Here is an 18,378-nt window from a genome sequence, read left to right on the forward strand (position 1 = left end):
TTTGCTTTGAAGAGTGCTCTGTAGCTCATTGCAGTTTTAATACTCCCAACCCCACACAGACGCATACCCTTGGGGTTTGGGGTTTGAGCTTGTATGTTTTTTTAAACAATTCTTATTCATAACATTAACAGCTGGAATTTTTAAGGCTTTTAAACATGTAACTAATCTGAAGAATTAAATTCCTTTTATCTTGAAACTTAGGTCTATATCATAAATAGAAATTGTCTAGTGACATACAGAAGTAGCCTTTAGTACAATCCCTTGTCGTTGATTCTGAGCTATAGAACACACTGGTTGCACAGAGCAGTGAAGTTGTATCATCAGACTAATGTCTCTTGCTGTATAGAGCAGATGCTGGAATGAAATTTTTAAAAAGGATGCTACATGTTCACAAAATTTGGCAAAATGACAAAAGATAGCTATTTTCAGATGTCTCAGTATTATGGGTCCTAAGACACATGTCAGAAAAACTGATTTTTCACTGAAGGACAAAGCTAACATTATTACACAGCTGCATTGTCTGTGAATATAAAAGATTTTCATGCGCTACATAGTCACACTATGTAAAGTGACAACAGGGGGTTGATTCTATCCCATATTTAAGAAATGGAGACTTGAAAAACCTGTGCATTTTCCAATCCTCGTATAGATATTTGTTAAATAGTTCAATCTGGAAATCTATGTTATAGGTTTTTCAATTTAAAAATATGCTGGGAAAATACTGCCAAGTCTTAGCCTTTTGCAGATGGTTGGGCTAGATGTGGTTAGGTGGACAATCACGTATAGTCTGTCTTTAGCAGTCTAAAGTCAACCCTGTCCAAATTGTGTGGGCATGTGTATGCTAAACCTTGCTCAGATGGCAATGAGCTACTTGAGGGGAGGGACTGAGTGCATTTGGGACAGAGGGAGAGGCAGGCACTTGGAAAATATGGTATCAGAAAGTGGTTCAGGTGATGGTAGCTCTTACTGGATTGCTGTAAAGTAGGAGTGAAGAAGTGAGCTGAGCAGTAAGAATCCGTGGGGACTCTGCAGCCACCCATAGAGCTTTACACAGATTCTTTTTAGCCTGCTATACGTTGCTCTGAGAGCTTAATCTTACCTCTTGTTAGCTGGTGTGATTAGCTTATGTTACAAGTGCAACATTGCTCTGTGGTCTGGCAGGTGAACGTAACCTGCAAGGAAGTTCTGAAAAGACTGCACTGGCCATTAGAAGGAAACCTGTCAGAGGATGAAACCACATTGCTTTACAGCTGGTTGCCCAGGGCTATTTCTGTGCTTTGTTCTGATATCTAAACCTGTGATTCCAGAATTATCTACAGAATTATATCCGTAATGGCAAGTAAATGGCATAGAAGATTTTTGGAGAATCTTCTACCCTGCTTTCACAGCACCTAAGGTATCAGCCTGCATGAAGCTGAGCTCTTTGAGCTGCCTGGCAGTGCACTGAGTACATGGCAACTATTTTTTTCTCATCTGTCTTCTGTGATGGACAACACTATCCTGTCCCCACTTCCACCAGCAACCTTGCACTGTGCAGCTGAACCTCAGATACTAGTCGGGTTTGTAGGGTTGAGTGCTGGGCCTTGCCTGGAATGCACCTAGCAATTCTCTTTATCCGTTGGATTCAGACTACCAGAGAGGTTTTGTGATCAGAGAGAACAGGTTCTTCCTGCTGGTACTCATGCACCTGACTGGTTCCTTTGCTATCCCAAATGTTCCTTGTTTTTTCTTAAAATGTCAGAGGATGGAGAAAGAAAGGACAGCACTCTGGGAATAAGGAGACACTTCTAGAGACTTTTCATTGAATGGGTCCTAGGACCCATCATTGGAAGGAGATGATTGTTCACTGATGGGCAAAGCTAACATTACACTGCTGCACTGCCTGCCCCCCTCTGAGGGGCGATGTTCTGATGAAAGGCTGGCAAGAAAGAATAGGGAGAAACTGTAGCATAGGATGGCACACACAAAAGTTGCTACAAATAGTCATAGTTTTCTTTTGAAATAACTTATTTTTTGAATGTCATTTGGCATCTGATAGGGAAGTAGCAGAGAATCATTCTATTTCAAATGCAACAGGTTTGTGATTTGAGACTGACATGAGTTTAAAAACACTGTGTGAACTGTAGGTTTAGTGACTTAATGAAAGGTCCCCCTTCTGTTTGAGATACTGGAGTATGGCTAGATAGTTCAGGTTAGTAAAATACCTTTTTGTTGTCAAGGCTTCATATTATTTATGAGTAAAGTTTGTTTTATTCATTTTCTTGCAGATTCACTCAGCTGAAGTGAGGTCTTTGTTTTGGGGCTTTTGGGAATGGAAGAGAAGATGTTACAAAGACTAGAACATAGCTGCCTCATTACTCCTGGTCTAGCCCAAGGTGAGAAACTGAAGAAGGTAACTCAGGGAGATCCAGATAATATGTGTCCTAAAAACCCTATGCAAAATCCAGTTTCAGGTAGAAAGGAAACATGCCCTGTCAGGCTTTGTGTTGTAGCTGTGTGTGTGTACTCGTGGCTTGAGATAGAACATCACATCCCATGGCATGGCTACAGGTATTATTTCACAGGTATGGGTGATGGAAAATTTGGCTAGGGAAGAGGCAAGTTGCTGTTAACTTCAGCCAGAGCCTAGTCATAAAATATGTACCTTTGAGTCAGAGCTGAATCAAACGCCTTTGCCACATAGGCCTAAAAATCACCTAAATTTAAATGGAATTAAAATGGGTTGCCTGGATAGAGAAGCTCTGTCAAGGATAGTTCAGATTCTCAAACCTCTCAGCCTTACCTAGAAACTTCGTGTCTAATTGGTATTCTAATATCGGGAGCTGAGATTTCTTAACAGTATGAGGAATTAAAACTAGAACTGAAAGGCTTTGTAGTGCAGCCTTAATACAGACATTGACCAGATGTCAGATTAGTAGAATCAAGTAAAATACTAGTACAGTCAAACATATTTCTAAAAGCTATCCAATGCACGTTATTTCTACAGGGTATTGCAGACGTTTTATTTGCAGCTCAGTGATAAATATTTAAAGATCAGAAATATTATTTAAAAAGCTTCCAGGACTACAGGTGTCACTTTCCCAAGTAGAATCGATTTCCCCAAGTAGTTTATATCTTTGATCCTGTAAGTCTTCATAGAAATGTATGTATTACTTTCTGCTTACGAGTGCTGTAGTGTGCCGTATTTTGCATGGTCTCAGGGAAGAAATATCAGGCACCACGCTGAGGCCTTGGAATTCCAACCAACAATTGCAGTTTTCTGGCTGTTGATTTTTCCCACAGTTCTTGCTTAAAAAAGTAGATACTTCTAGAAAAAAAAATCATCACACAGTAACGCATAGAGAAACTGAACAGTAACGCCAAGGTTGAATCCTTAGGCCTTGTGACCTTTTTTATTTGTTTAAACAGCCTCTTTTAATTAGTAATAGATACTGTTGCACTCAGATAAACATTAGTGATGATTGAAAACAGCACCTTACAAGTGAAGGATTTGTAGAAATTTAATACACATAGCTGAACTCAACTTCTTTAAGAAGTTGCTTTGTTCTTGTCATAACGCTTGAAGTTAATGGACAACTAAAATAGAATGGCTACATGTGTCATACACTGAGTGAAAAGGACTGACTAAAAGCCATTAGCGTCCAGAAAAGGAAGACACAGGCAGAAGTTATATTGCTTCCAGATGAATCCTAACTATTCCCCAACCTCTGTATTAGTATGACAGGCGAGAGGCAGGGCCATTAATCGAAAGGTCAGATAGTGCAATTTTAGCCAGATTTTCTTGATTGAAAAGGCACTGGAAAATTATCTAGAATGCTAGTGTTACCGCATCTACAAAATACTTTTTAAAAACTGTTTTAATGGCTTGATGGTCTAAGTGACAATTCTACCTGTCATACTAAAAGGGAAAGTTAGCTTTCAACACTGCTTATGGTAGAAGTGCTAGAAAAGTTGAGTTATACTGCATTCTGAAAAAAACTTTAAATTCTTTTTTTGTTTCTTCAAAACTCTCTAATGCAGTTAAAGTGTAAACCTGAAAAACCCCTACTATTATTATTGTTCTCAAATTGATTTAATGTCAGCTCTCACACTTTCTTTATTACAGAATTATTTTGCTAATAGAACTATATCAGCATTTTATCCTGAATAGTTTAAAAAATAATAATTTAATAACTTACCCAGATCCTAATTATAGATTTTTGAATCAGTTTCATTAATCATATTTACTATTCATATAATTAAGGTGCATTTTAAACAGTCCACTGTTGACATCAAATACTATATACAAAGCAGGTACTTGAATATATGCAGCATAGAAAACTCCATTATAGACCATCTGTATGTTCCTAAAAAAAACATCTCAAACCCTCCTCTTCAATTTTCAGATGTGTATAGCTAGAGGTTTTCTGCTGAAAAACATACAATACCTGTTGGTTTACTGTGTTTTGCTGTAAGAGGAGAAGATGCTATTGTTTTATATAAAAACCTTTCATTTTCCCATTTTGGTCACAGACGTTGTTCTGTACATCTATGGAAGTATGGTTCTGAGGGAGGTGGAGCAGATGTGTGGTCAGGTAGTGGTCTATTGTCATTTGACTTAGCACAAGCAGAAGCATTGTAAGGCTTGTGTAAGAGATCAGATAAAATCATCTGATGAAGCTGTTTAGGCTTGAAAATTCGTTAACCTGGACTCTTTTTTTATGGATGAGCTTTCTGAGACTTCTTTTCCATTTCATTGTGTTAGAATGTAAGTGCTGTTTGTTAGTAATAGTTAATTGTTCTGTACTGTAGATAGTATGATACATTTGGGACCAATATAGGAAAAAAAACGGTGTGCATGCTGATGTCATGCTTACGAAAGTACTCCTGCTGAATTTTCTTACACGTTGTGGTGTAATGTAGCCTGATGAACTGTGTTCATAGTATGTGCAAACACCCTTTAAGATGTCAGTCCCTCTTTCTGTCACTCCTAAATAACCTGGCTATTTTTTTTTCACTTTGCATTAAAGACATATGGCTTCTCCACTGTTGATACCGTTTATCATGAAATAATACCACTGTCCACTGTTCCCTTTATGCCCTATGCCTATACAACTGTCAAAGAAAAAAAAAACGTTCTCCCTTTCTGCTAATGTTTACCAACTTAAGAGATTTTGTTGTCAGCCTAGTGCTCTCAGAAGGAAATCAATGACTATGCGGTATGGAACTTCCAACGGAAAGACTCAAATTGTCTTCCTTTTTATTTCTTAGGCCACTTTCCATTAGTGTAGTAAAATGAAAGAGGGTGCTAATGCCCAAGATGTCAAAAATGAGTCCTATTTTCAGTTATGTGTTGCTTTTTTTCCTTTTGCTCTTACTTATCCTAAATAAATTTGTCCAGAGGCTTTAATCAGTCTAATGTAACATTATAATCAATTTTATGAGTTATTAAACCATAGTGAATGGCAAATGGCAACAGAGGGCACTCAGTACCTTATAGGGTTGGATCCATAGTAAAAGTTGATGTTTGAAGAGTAAACTTCATACTAGTTTAGGAATTCGTGGTATAATAGCTTTCCATTGCTAGGTTTCATTATGAACTTTTGCTTAGACAGATGGAGAAGCAAGGCTGCATGACAGGATGTACATAAGGATGTATCCTGATTTCATAGGACTTGCCTGCACTGGGCAAATGATGTACTGCAAAGTGTACTTCCTTGTTTTAGATAATGCTTTAATGATGGTGCTTTACTCACGTATAGTTTGGAAAGGACTTTAAACCCATATGTATTGGATCCAGAAGACAAGCCTTCAGGTTTCAGTGTGTATCTCATTTTTACTTTCACATGACAGCTTAACCTGTTACTACTTGATTATAATTAGGTACTTGATTTTCATCAACAATAATTTCTAAGTGAAGCACTTTATGTATTTTTAAAGCAGATTTTGTTTAATACTGAGTGATTTCAGCCAAGGACATCAATTTCTGTGCCTCAGTTTATTTATCCATAATATGATGAGAATTTACCTACCTCAGATATGATATCTGTGTCAAAAACAAATATTTAGCATTTTGAGCTCCTATTGGTCTTAGTGATAATTTTAACTTGCCCCCCTATACTATCATACATTGACCTTAGAAATCCTAACACTATAATTGTTTTTTATATACCTTAAAAAATAGTAAATTTTCCAACATCTTCTCTTTTCACTTATTACCATAGCGTGCCTCTTATTAATGTTGTTGTACAATTCTAATTTTAAAGTCACATGTTTATCTGAGTTTCTAACCTCTGAAGTACTGCCTAGGATTAATCCAAGCTTAGTCTGTATAGAGAGAGTCTTTTGTTTCTCTTCCTTTTTCTTGCTTTACCAGGATATCGCCTGTGTAAGCAAAATCAATGTAAAATGCCTGCTAGAAATGTCTGGAAGTTATCATAAAAGGTTCTATGACACAAATGACAGTCCTGGAGAAATTTGAAAACTGCTTACATTTGCTTCAGTTTTGCTTGGAATGTTGTAGTTTGAAGAGTGGAGTCTGGCAGCACCCGAATGTGTGCACATAGTCATGGGGCTGAGTTTCATTGAACCATTTTCTGTGCAAAGTAAAGGTAACCAAAACAGTCAAGGGTAAAGGACTGTTGGAAAATTTTTACTGAAAAAATTGCTTGTGTAATTTGTGGATATAAAATATATGAATCCCGATTCCTTTTGCATTTATGTGCTGTACGTTGTTTGAGGCCCTTATATGGACACAACAGCAAGGATGGCTGGGGGTTATAAAGAAAAACAGCTACAGACCGATTGGAAAGAATGCTTTGGTGAGGGAAGGACTGACAAGGTATGTGGAAGGAAATTCATTGTGCAGCCTGTCATGGACAAGCAACTGATTTGGAGGGGAAAAGGGAAAAACACGTTTCAAAAAATAACTGAACTGTTAGAGAAAAATAGTTGGATACTCAGTAGTATGTATCTGAGAGATAACTGACCCAGAAAGAGGTTCAGGAAAGGGGAAATGCTTATAGATTTATTGTCTTTTTGTGTGTGCATGTGTGGGTGCGTTTGTATGTATATGTGTATAATATATGTATATTTACATGTGAGGCTCTTGTGCTCTCTCACAAAGAACCGTGTGTGGAAATCTGATCAAAACCTACTTGATTGCTGCTTTTTTGCTGTTATACACGGAGGACTAACCTCAAAACTGGATAACACATGAATGTATGGAAGGTGAATGCATATGCTTTGGGGGAGTCTGATGGTCTGGCATTGGTCTCGGTGACAAGAACATCAACTCTGAGTGGTGCTAATCTCAGAGGGTAACAGGGAAGGGGGCAGAGAGACAAAGACTACCCAAGAAGTGTGACACACTACAGGAAAAGGGACAGAGAGGGAGGGAGCCTGTTCTGAGAAACTCATATTCTAAGGCGTGAAACATAGCAAAACAGTCTAGGGAGAGTTCGACAAGGGGAGCTCCACACATCTCTAAGTATTATGGGTTTTGAAAGAGTTGAGGGGTTAAAAGATTTGTCTTGAGTGGTCAGTAGATACTGATTGCCTGATATTTATGAATTTTGAAGCTGCTTTTTCTGTGAGGGATTGTAATACAGCAATAGCTTCATTCTCTAGCAGTAACACCCTGTGGAGATAGCTATTTCGGATTTTTCACAGAAGTATCTGCTAGTTACACACAGCATTTTCCTTTTCTCAGAAGCCCTCATGATACACTTATGTAGAATTTTATTTATGCCATTTCAAATTCAGAGAGGTGAGCATGGATCCCAGCATGTAGAAGAGATTTTGCTAGTCTATAAGATAAGTCGTGGCAGTCGTGGTAGGGACTTTATTCTCAGCATTCTGTCTTATCCAGCAGCTGGGTTGGAATCCATAAACGTACCTGCTTACCATTCCTGGAAGTTTAATTGGCACTGTACCTGTTTTAAAAGGAGATATATTCTTTAGGGTTATTGAAAGACTACAGTCCAAGTTTTGAAAGTATGAACAATGTTATGGTACAAATACAAATGTAGGCTTAAAAGATGTGCTTTCTGAAATCCATAATTACAACATTTTGCTACCCATGAAGTGGTTGAAATAGATCCGTGTACTCTTCTTGGTGTTTGTTTGTTTGTTTGTTTGCTTTTCCTGGGTGGGAGAAATTCATAGAGGTTGGAGTTGCCTGGGTACTTCAAATTTTCACTTCAGATGTTGTATTTGTGAGCACATTCATATATGTGTTTTCGTAGAAAGAAAGAGAAGGAAAAACCACTGTGTATATGTGTACTTGAATATAATACGTATTTGCAGTGACCAAGCTGGCAGGGTCTGAAGATCAGATTTCTAAAACTGCTTGGGGCTCATCTGACTCTCATGCTGAAACCTGTTAGCAGTTCCCAATGACTTCAATGAGACCAGAGTTAAATTAATACTGAAGCTTTTGAAAATTTAGCAATTTATTTTCTGAACTGTGATTGAATAGCCTGACCTGGTTCTCATGTGCTGCTACTGAAAATTTAAAATATTAAATAAATAAGTAAAATATTATTAAAAAAATAAAATTTCTTAAAATTTTCAAAATTTGTTAAACACTTGCCTACTCTTTCATCTCCTTGTGTGAATCTTGCTGACTGCCTGCGGGATAAGGTGTATGCTAGTACAGTTTAGAATAAGATGATTCTAACAGTGTGCTTTTCTTATAGGGATGACTACAAAAAAGAGCCTAGCTGCTGTTGAGGATGGTCACTTGCCATGCTATTGAATTGCTTTCTTAGACATATTTCTTAAAATCTTTGCCAACATCTTAGAAATGAAGAATTTTAAGAAAGTAAGAGTTGCTATGTAATCAATTCATCTTTTACAGCAAGCTCTTCCAGTTTGAAATAGGCTACTTAAAAGTAGAGTCAAAAGTAGGGGAGTAAATTAGAGTAGCATTTTGCTGAAGTTGTGTATTTAAAGGAGAATTATGCATAGTGCACTTGTTTCACCAGATCCAGATAGCTACTCAGGAATTATAAATGCTTTAACAGCCTGAAGCAGTATTTTGCAAAAATACACAATGATGTTTGTCCTTTTCCTCAGCAGCTTTCATGAGACTGTTTCTATTTAGGATAGCATGTTCAGAAACATTAAAGACTTCTAAATGCTTCTATTAGATACTTCATTAAACTGGATGTAAAGCAGAGAAGGGTGGATCTAGCTAACAAGTACAGCTGCTTCCTGGGCTGGCTGGTCAATGTCTGCAGTGCTGGCTTGGGTATTTGTCAGTAAAGTCTGCCAGACTTAAAATGCTGTGTTTTGTTCAGTAAAGATGTGTCTCTGGTGAATTGCTGAGATTGAGGTTCCAGGGCCTTTTATGCCGTACTTCTGGTTCATCTCGTTTGGCTGTTTTCCGAACAGGGTAAAGGTATTGCAATCACAGTGAAAAGCATGAACTCATCGAATGCGGTTTAAGAAACAGCTCTCTCTTAATCCAAAAAAGTGGTAGCACTGGTAAATCTGACCTCATCTGAAATGTGAATCTTGCAGACACTTATTTACCTTCATAGAAGGCTTATATTCCTATTGACTTTGCAAAGGGTCTAGACCTTATTGTAGCTGTGGAAGTTATCCTCATCTGCATAAGTACTGCGTTCTTTTTTTTTAGACTTGCCAAACCATCAACCAAGCTGATTACATGCAAGAGTAAGTTCCACAAAGTGTTTATTTATTTATATTTAGAATACTGCTTTGTGGTTTTAAAATTTCTGCATTTGATTTCTCCTTGGTATAGTTCAGGCCATGTATTATGTAGAAGGGTATGTCGGAGTACTTAGTGTAGAAAAGTGGATTTAGTGTAGAGGAGGTGTCATCCCCACTTACTTATTTCAGCTGTAATTTGGAAAGACCTAATATTTACCGATACATCTGTTGGAAATTACTCCACAAATGTATGTTTTGCCTCTGTGATCCTAGAGCTCTCCCCCCTTTTCTTTTTCAAATGCAAAAGTTGCACTCATTGTTAAATATTCAAATCTGTGATCAGTGTTACGTTCTCCAGTTATGTTCTCCAGTTGTATGGTCAAGGATTTCCTCTTATCCAGGCATACTCTGCCTGAACTCACTTGAGCCTGGATACATGGTTGCTAGGTTTATGCAGGCCTGTGTTATGTGCTTTTGCTTGGCTTGACTGGGCTTAATTTGGGATCTCTGTACATCAATGTCACTAACTTTTCTCCTCTGCATTAAAATTTCACTTTCTATTTCATTGTATCTGTGATTTTGCTTTATCTGGGCTATCTCACCTCACTGTTTCCCTGGGTAATAAAGGGATGATCTGGATACTGAGTTAGTATTTTCAGTACTGTTCCTTCTTCCTGTCTCAGCATAGCAGAATATCTTAGTTGCTTTTGTGACCACTTTTTTTTGGCTGAGCAGCCCATGGTGCCTCTAGCTCTGTCCTCTCTCTATTCCTGAGCCATTCACAGCCCCTCAGAATACAGGCTGAAGTTATTCCTTCTGGTTCATGATACTTCGCTCATTCATGTAGTATTTGGTGAGTTCACATTGCATTCTACATTCATCCACTGTCCTTAGATCTTTCCATCAGTTCCTCAGAAGTGTCTTAAAATGTGACAGCTGCAAATGCAAATTTGCTTATTCGTATATACTTCATTTTACAGACCAACAACAATCTTAAATATCTGAGCAACGATAGATTTCATTGGAAAGTTGCATTCACAAGTGCAGTTCAGTGAGGATCTCGGAAGGATATGAAGTAGATAGTTTTTAATATAGAATTTTCTTTTAAAACAGAAATTATCTCCTACATAATTCTGTAATGAAATGGGTAAGCAAACAGGTAACAGTGTCCATAAAGCAAAAGTGTGAGCTGGCAGCACCACAGTGCAAACTGCAGTCTGAATTTTTCTTAACTCATGGTAAATGTAAGATAACTTCCTCCTTAGTAATGGGGCAAGAACGGGGAATTAGCACAGAGTAGCTGTAGTGCTGCAGTATTACACTCCAGCTTGCTGCATCTAATTGTTTATTTATCCATATTGTAATAGCTCTCTACAACTCAAACTTTTCCCCTCATTTTGTGATTACTTAATTTCTCTAATAGCTCATTGTTATTGTGGAAGAGCTGCACAGGAGGCAAGTCCAACAGCCTTAACATTTCAATCTGCTTCTGAAACATTTATTTGCATCGCATTCTTCTATTAAGAAAATAGTGTGCATTAACAGCAAAATGAAACAGACTCTGTTGTAGAGGGCTTATGTGGGCGTTGTTATTAGGAACAGGATTAAGGGGACTGTCTTCTGCTCTCCACATGTGTTGGGGTAGGTGTGATCATGCCCAGCGTGACACAGGGGACAGAAGCCCTCTTTCACTTCCTCCATCCAGATCATAGATGTGTTGAACGGGGCTGCTGCTCTGACTGCTGCCATGAAGGATGTGTATGCCTGTTCACAGTCAGGGCTTTCAAGCGTTTTATTTACCACACACAGTTCTTCCTTGGTTTTTGAACAGGCTATAAGGCCTGTTCCACATTTTGAATCCTTACATCATCCTGTTCTGCGCATCCTTTAGGTGCAGAGTTTTTGGTGTACAGGGTATACACTCTTAGCAGATTCTGTGAGTCAGGTGTTCATAAAACTCATGCAGTATTGCATCTGTGTGTAAATTCTAAAAATTTTAAATCCAAGTGATACACAAATCTTCAGTGAATAGGTTCCCGTACTCCCTGTCATTTATTTTTATGGCTAATGGATTTTTTTATATTCCATTTACTACAAATTTTCATTTGGCAGAATTAAGCAGTGCATGAGAAGTGCTTCAACTTGACTTTGATGTACATTCAGTATCAGAAGGAAAGATCAAACCTTTTATCTCCAAACTACAGATCAATTACCTTTCTAAACACTAACCTCATAATTTTCCTTTAAATAAAAGAAAGAAGAAAAAAGGTACCACGATCAGCTGTATTAAGACAAGAAAAATGAAAGTGGTTAGAAAAAATGGAGGCATCATCTAAGATAAGGTACAAGGGAGCATAGACCTGCCATTGTTGGATTAGATGTAGGTGCACAATAATCATATAGAATATAAAAAAGGAAATGGCACCTTAGATTTAGAAGTAAAAAAAAATAAAATCTTAATTTATTGAAACAAGAAGATAGCTAGCTTGCTAATGAATTAAATATATGTCAGGGTTTAAATGTAGCACAGCTTCTGAGTTGTTGGAGCAGGTGACTATCACCAGCAGATTTTGATGATACTATGCTTAGGATGGAATAACCACTTGTTTCCAAAAAAAAAAAACCAAACCAAAAAACAGTCTGTAATATCCTATGTGAAGGTCGGTCTCATAGATTTCATTCCTTAATATTCTAGCTGACATTCCCATTTTCTGAACTATGAGTCTTTAGATACATAAGTCTTAGATATTGTAGTATCAAGAAGGCTACTATGTGCAGCATTGCAAATAGGTACAGAAAATCCTCTCACTATAGTACTTATGTGACTGGTAAACCAAAACTTCCAAATTATTATTATTATTATTGTTATTTTATGTTTTTACTAGGACTCTCATAATAGCACAGACAGGCTCTACGTATGAGCGCTTTTCAATTCAGCACCGTAAGGCTTAAAAAAATCATTTAATAAAAATAAAATCATCAGGGTTCAGTGTAGGTGATAAAGTACACTTAATACTAACATCCTGTTACACAGCTCTCTGCTGTATAGGTTCAACTTACGAGGTATTTTTCTGTTCTGTTGAAAACGCATTACATTGAGTTATTTTTTCAAGATGGAAGAAGTGAAACTGTTATTGTATTCATTTATATTCAAACAATATTAAATATGCTAGTTTAAAAACACAAGAATCCTCCTCTTTGAAACTAACAAAATAGTCAAATGCTGAAGAAGCTATTCAAAATTGTCTTTTAATAAAAGTTTAAAGTCTTCAAAATATATTTGCCCCTCGAGCAAACTTTTTTCATTTAATATTGTGTCTGTTAATTAGTGCTTCAAATTTGCAAATTCTTTATTGGTTTATATCAATGTAATACCCAAAGCTCATCTCATTGCCAGATTTGAATGAAATATGATCCTGTTTATTCTATTAAAATGAAGGCTTGAAATTGTTACCCAAATGCCACAGGAATTCTTGCCATTTTCTCATCAAATTCCTCATCAGATTTTTTGTTAAAGTCACATTGTTTTAGATTTTGAGCCTTGGCATTTAAATGAAATTCAGTGTGCCCCAGTGGAGGAAACATCTGCAGGGACATATTATGTACAATATCCATTCCAATCAAGCGGTAGTGTACTGTGTGCCTGAATGAGAAGCTTATTCTTGCTCCACTTAGATTTAGCCTGATGTGGCTATTGAGTCAATCTGCAAGAAGAAATGCTTAGAAAATTAAACAGAACAGAAAAGATTTTTTTTAATACTCAGAGCAAATACTTCCACTTGCACATTATTAATTTCAGAATGGCATTTTTTAAACGAAACCTGAAGGAGTTTGGTGCCAAATTCCCTGTGAAATTCAGTGCGATTTGAGAATCAGACCCCCCAGGGTGTCTTGGCAAGTCCTCTCTGTGGGTGATTAACACTAAGGGTTTTCTTTGAATATAAAATTATGATACACAGAAACTGAAGGCAGTAGAGTGGGGTTGGGAAAGAAGGAAGAGAAGAAAAAGAAAAAGGGAAAATCCTGCAGCAGCAGTGGATATTTGTGGAACCTGCTCCTTTTTCCTAGTGAGGAATTCAGACCAAAAAATAAAAGAATAAAAAGTCTCCTAAAAGCTTCTTATGGTGAGAGAGCCCTCTGCCATCCTTCAGAAGGCTTGTTTTTGTTTGTCCAGGCAGAACACCTGCCCATAACTCCTCTTCTGCTGCAGGGCTGTGAATGAGAGCTGTAGCTATGAGCTTTTCAGCTTTTTTTAATAAAGTCTAGAAGGGATGTGGCTGTGGAGGTGAGGGGCCACTCCAGAGAATCACTAGTATCGATCTGTAGTTAGCACTCCAGGCCATGAGGACCTCACCAAGACCTCACCACATCCAAGTTTTGGGCCCCCCAGTGCAGGAAGGACATCAATAAACAGGAGCAAATTCAGCAGAGGGCTAGAAAGATGGCTGTTCACAGTGGTGCGTAGTGGGACGAGGAGAGAAAACATGCATAAATTGAAAAAAAACCAGAGGTTCTGACTGGACATAAAGGACAGCTGTGTCACGTTGAGCAGTTGGTCATTGGAACAGGGAATGCAGACAGGTTGTGAAGTCTCTGCCGTTGAGGTTTTCATCACCAGGTTAGAAGCAGCTCTTCTTAACCTGACCTGAGTTCAGAGCAAACCTTGCTATGAACTTGAGTTTGGACTAGAGACCTACTGAGGTCTCTTCCAACTGGAATTTTCCTATGATACAACTGGCTTTACAGAGGATGTTTTGTGTTTCTGTTTAAAATCCTCCCTACTCCTTTCTTTCCCTGCCATACTTGAATCAAACCCCAAAGTATTCATATTTCAACATTATGTCTAGGACTTGGATGTAGTCTGAATTACAGGTATTGCCTTCTCTAGCCATATTGTGTTTTTTCACTTTATTCCAGATGCTGTCGTATGAATATAACAGTTCCGCAGTGTCCTTATTCTACCTTCTTCACATTATTATTTAGACTTATATCAATGTGATCCTCCAGTGGTTTATAGTTTCTCTCAAGAGCACTTCTGGAAGAAATGATTAGTAATTAAAAGTCAAACAAACAACCCCCCCCTTCCCTCCCTCCCCCCCCCCAAACACACACACACACACACAAAAACCAAAACAAAACCCAACAAAACCAAACAGCGATACAGTCAGGAAAACTGGTCTGATACAGTCACCAGACAGAGATCGTTCAATTTGTAGGGTACGGTGAGAAAAAAGAATAGTTATAATGAAACAGCAAATTTATGGTAGATTTGGAATTCCATGTGTATCTTTGTTTATAAAATATGCCCATCTGACAAAAGCAGGCACATTAAAGCTTATGAACATATGATTAACCTAGGCATTGTAGTTCTAAACTTCTCACGTTCATGTCTGTTTCCTTCAAGTTTCATGAGATGAGAGAGCTGCACGCTGAATTTGGAATTGTGCAAATCTGTACAGCAAGAAGTGCTACTGAAAGTACCATGGTTGAAATCTTCTGCATCAGATACCCAGAAAATATTAATGTACTGTTAACAGCCAATCCTAACTGTCAAAGCAGCCCTGAAGTAAATAGGCAGTTTCTTAGGCAGAAATTAGGTAGAGCAGAGAGAAAGTGAGCAGATCAAATTGCACTACAGTGAGGCCTCTTTGTGACAGTTTGGTACACCCTATAGCTAACTTCATCAAAAACGGTCATTTTAAGCACAAATTGTAATGCATCATCTTAAGAAATGACCTATAAATCCTTTTGTTTCTGATGTGAAGGTATTCAGAAACTCTAACTGCTTTTACCTATTGTGTAACTGAAGATGCTGTTTAAAAAAAATAGCACTCTCTCTCCCCACTCCTCACCGCAACCTGTGAAATTTGTTTTCTTTCATATTTTACATATAGCTGTGTTGAGTACAAATGGAGGATGAAAAGCAAGTGTTGATAGCGTGGGCTTTTCTATCATCTGACAAGCTAAGCAAGTTGTTTGGGGCTTTTTGGTGGCCATAAAAGGATAGAAAAAAGCTGATTGGAACTGTTTTTCCATTCTGGTCCTGCATAACCATTAAGGGCAAGTCATGCTCTGTGGAGACTGCAGTTTAAGTATGTTTTAAATAGAAATATGAAGCACAGTACAATAGTTCTGTGCTTCTGCGAATATTTTGGTCATAGTGGGATAAACAGGAGGAGAAGCATGAACTAAAACATTGCCATGCTTGTTCAACAATTCCCCTCACTTCTGCTTGCAGGAAGGAAGAGGGCTGATGACATGATAACTGAATAAATATGTACAGCAAGGCTAGATTGTTTCTTTTCTCATAATGTTTCTGCCTTTGCTGTATACTTCAATAGTACTGTGAAAAATGTAGTGCTAAAATAGCGTCAGATTCCATGTTTATTTTTCTCAGTGACTCCCTATTACATTTGCAGAGTTGACATGTCAAAGATGAACTTCTGAACTGCCTCTTCAGCAAACTCAACTGGTTTCTGAATGTCAGTCAGATTCTTTCTAGCTCAAGCATAATTATCACTAATAAAAGTTTCAGTAGGTCTAACTCTGCTTTCAGTTATAGCTAGGTTATCTCCTTACCTTTCACATGTAGAATACAGGATTTTTTTTCTCTTGCCATTATTTGATTAGTGAAATCTGGTTTTGCATTTGTGTTACAGAACTGTAATTCTTCACAATGCATGACTTGAATCTGCCTTGCATTCCTTTAGCTGTACTGTCTATGCAATGCTAAAATGAGTAAAAATAGTAATATACTTATTTATTTATTTTGGTCACTAAAGGTAATAGATATGATTTTGAAGATAGGAAATTTTATATAAGGAGCAGAATTCTTGAATAAGCAGTCACTGTTTTTACAGGCAGAGTACATGTTCAAAACAGAAAGCTGCTAATACCACAGAGATAAAAGGATAATTTACACTAATTTATGAAGCTAATTAATCAAATGAACTGAGTATATTAACCAGTTGGTGATACTCTGCCAAGCAGGAACTGAAACAGTCAGAAACTTCTTCAGACATTTTTTTTTTATTACAGTGACATACTTTAACTTATATTACAGGTTCCCTACAGTGGTAACCCTTTCATAAACACTGGCAGCTTACGCTCCTTTAATAAACAAGAAATGTAAATGCCCACAATGTCCAGGCAGATTCCTCTTTTTATCATATGATTTTCTATTTGAATTACCAAGAATGAAAGATATAGCATGTGAAGACCCCTCTGGCTGTAAATATTATGGGTTTGAAAATATTTTAAATGTTTAATACATGATTATTAATATGACCAGTAGGGCTTTATCTGAATTTTGTAGCACATTTAAAAAATATTGAAATTGTGATTCTGTGCATCTTTAAAAAAAAATGCTGCAGTGGAAAAATGCAATGTTTCTACTAAAACTGTGGTAAATATAAAACCAAGGAAAGTTTGTTTTCTATTGCCTAGGGTCTGTATGGGATACAGGGGCAATGTATTTCAGTGTTAGATTTGTTGGTAAAACCATCAGCAAATGTGGAGCAAAATGCTTCAGGAGAGATGCAAGAGTTTTACAAAGGCAGGCTAGACTGGGGCACCTGAGTTCCTTCAAGTGGAATTAAGGGTCGCTTTTTGACGTGACAGAAATGATGGGTAATGAATCCAATTCATATCTTTTAGAAATCAGGGGGAATGGGACATATAAAATGAGATTTTTTTCTGAGTGTCCAAGGCAAATCTGCACAAATACTTTCTCAAATTGTGGAGTGCCTAATTCAGGTGATGCGTGAACTTCTTCCCAGTAGTACCGCTGTACCACGGCTTGTCGACATAAGCAGATGGGCTACAGGCTTCCATCCGCCTTGCCTGTTCTGGCACATTGACATCACCAGCAGTAACCTGGGAAGAACTGAAACCTATGTATCTGGAATGAAGATGTATGGCCAAGACTGATATGCAAAGGTTAGGTAGCGGTAGGGCCCGAGGCTCTGTGAGGTTAGCTCATGGCGTGCATTGGGGTACTGTGTTGGTGGGAGTGAGCTTATACTGCAGAAAGTTCGGAGGTACGATGAGAGAGGAAGTGAGAGCAGTTCGTCTGCCCCTTACTTAGTTCTGCTCATGGCAGCAGATGACCGAAGTAAATGTGGGAATCCCTGCTATCAAATATGAAAAGCAGCGAGATGAAATCATGTTTGTCTAGATTCAGTAGTATCTTCAATAACATTTAGAGATTTGTTTTCCATTCACTTTTCATTCCTTCTTTTCTTGAACTCTGATTTCCTTCATGCTAAAAACTGTTGACACTGTCGACAGTCGACGTGTGTGTCATGTTGGTGCAGAGAGAGCACAAGGAGCAAAATCTAAATGGAAAGGTCGTTTCTTCTTCCTGTCCAATCTATTTCCTACGTAGGAAGAGCTGAAAGGAGCAGCCTCTCTGACATCCTTTGAACCTCTTGTCAGCTCACATGAATTGAAGCAACCCTTAAAACTACCCTACTTCGTTTTGGGGTCAAAAGTGAACAGTCAAGAAAGAAAAATGTTCAAAAGTGGAGTTCTGGGTTTTGTGCCACCATACAACACTCAGTATGCAATAAATACAGCATGCCAAACCAGTATTTCCAGGAGTATCTTTACAAGGAGATGAAAAGAGGATAATTGCAGACGTAGAAGCAAAGTTTGGTGACAACTTTCCATTAACTTTCAGAAAGAGAAGTATCCCTAACTTATTATGTCCGCGAAGGTCTC

The 18,378-nt window shown here is 37.8% G+C and overlaps 1 protein-coding gene across 6 annotated transcripts in view; it reads left to right on the forward strand.

The window, feature by feature from the left end:
- The window catches only part of LOC310903636 (uncharacterized protein), a 503,466-nt gene that overhangs the window by 77,019 nt on the left and 408,069 nt on the right, over window positions 1-18,378 (forward strand). For all 6 annotated transcript variants that reach the window (XR_014587628.1, XR_014587629.1, XR_014587630.1 and 3 more), the window contains one exon: window positions 2,268-2,375. Coding sequence is in view for 1 of the 6 variants with exons in the window: in XM_083847242.1 (XP_083703368.1) it covers window positions 2,312-2,375 (64 nt within the window). In the remaining 5 variants the exon portion in view is untranslated. The remainder of the gene's footprint in view (window positions 1-2,267; window positions 2,376-18,378) is intronic.

This window comes from Anser anser, assembly GCF_964211835.1.
Source record: "Anser anser genome assembly, chromosome: 8".
Lineage (NCBI taxonomy): Eukaryota > Metazoa > Chordata > Aves > Anseriformes > Anatidae > Anser > Anser anser.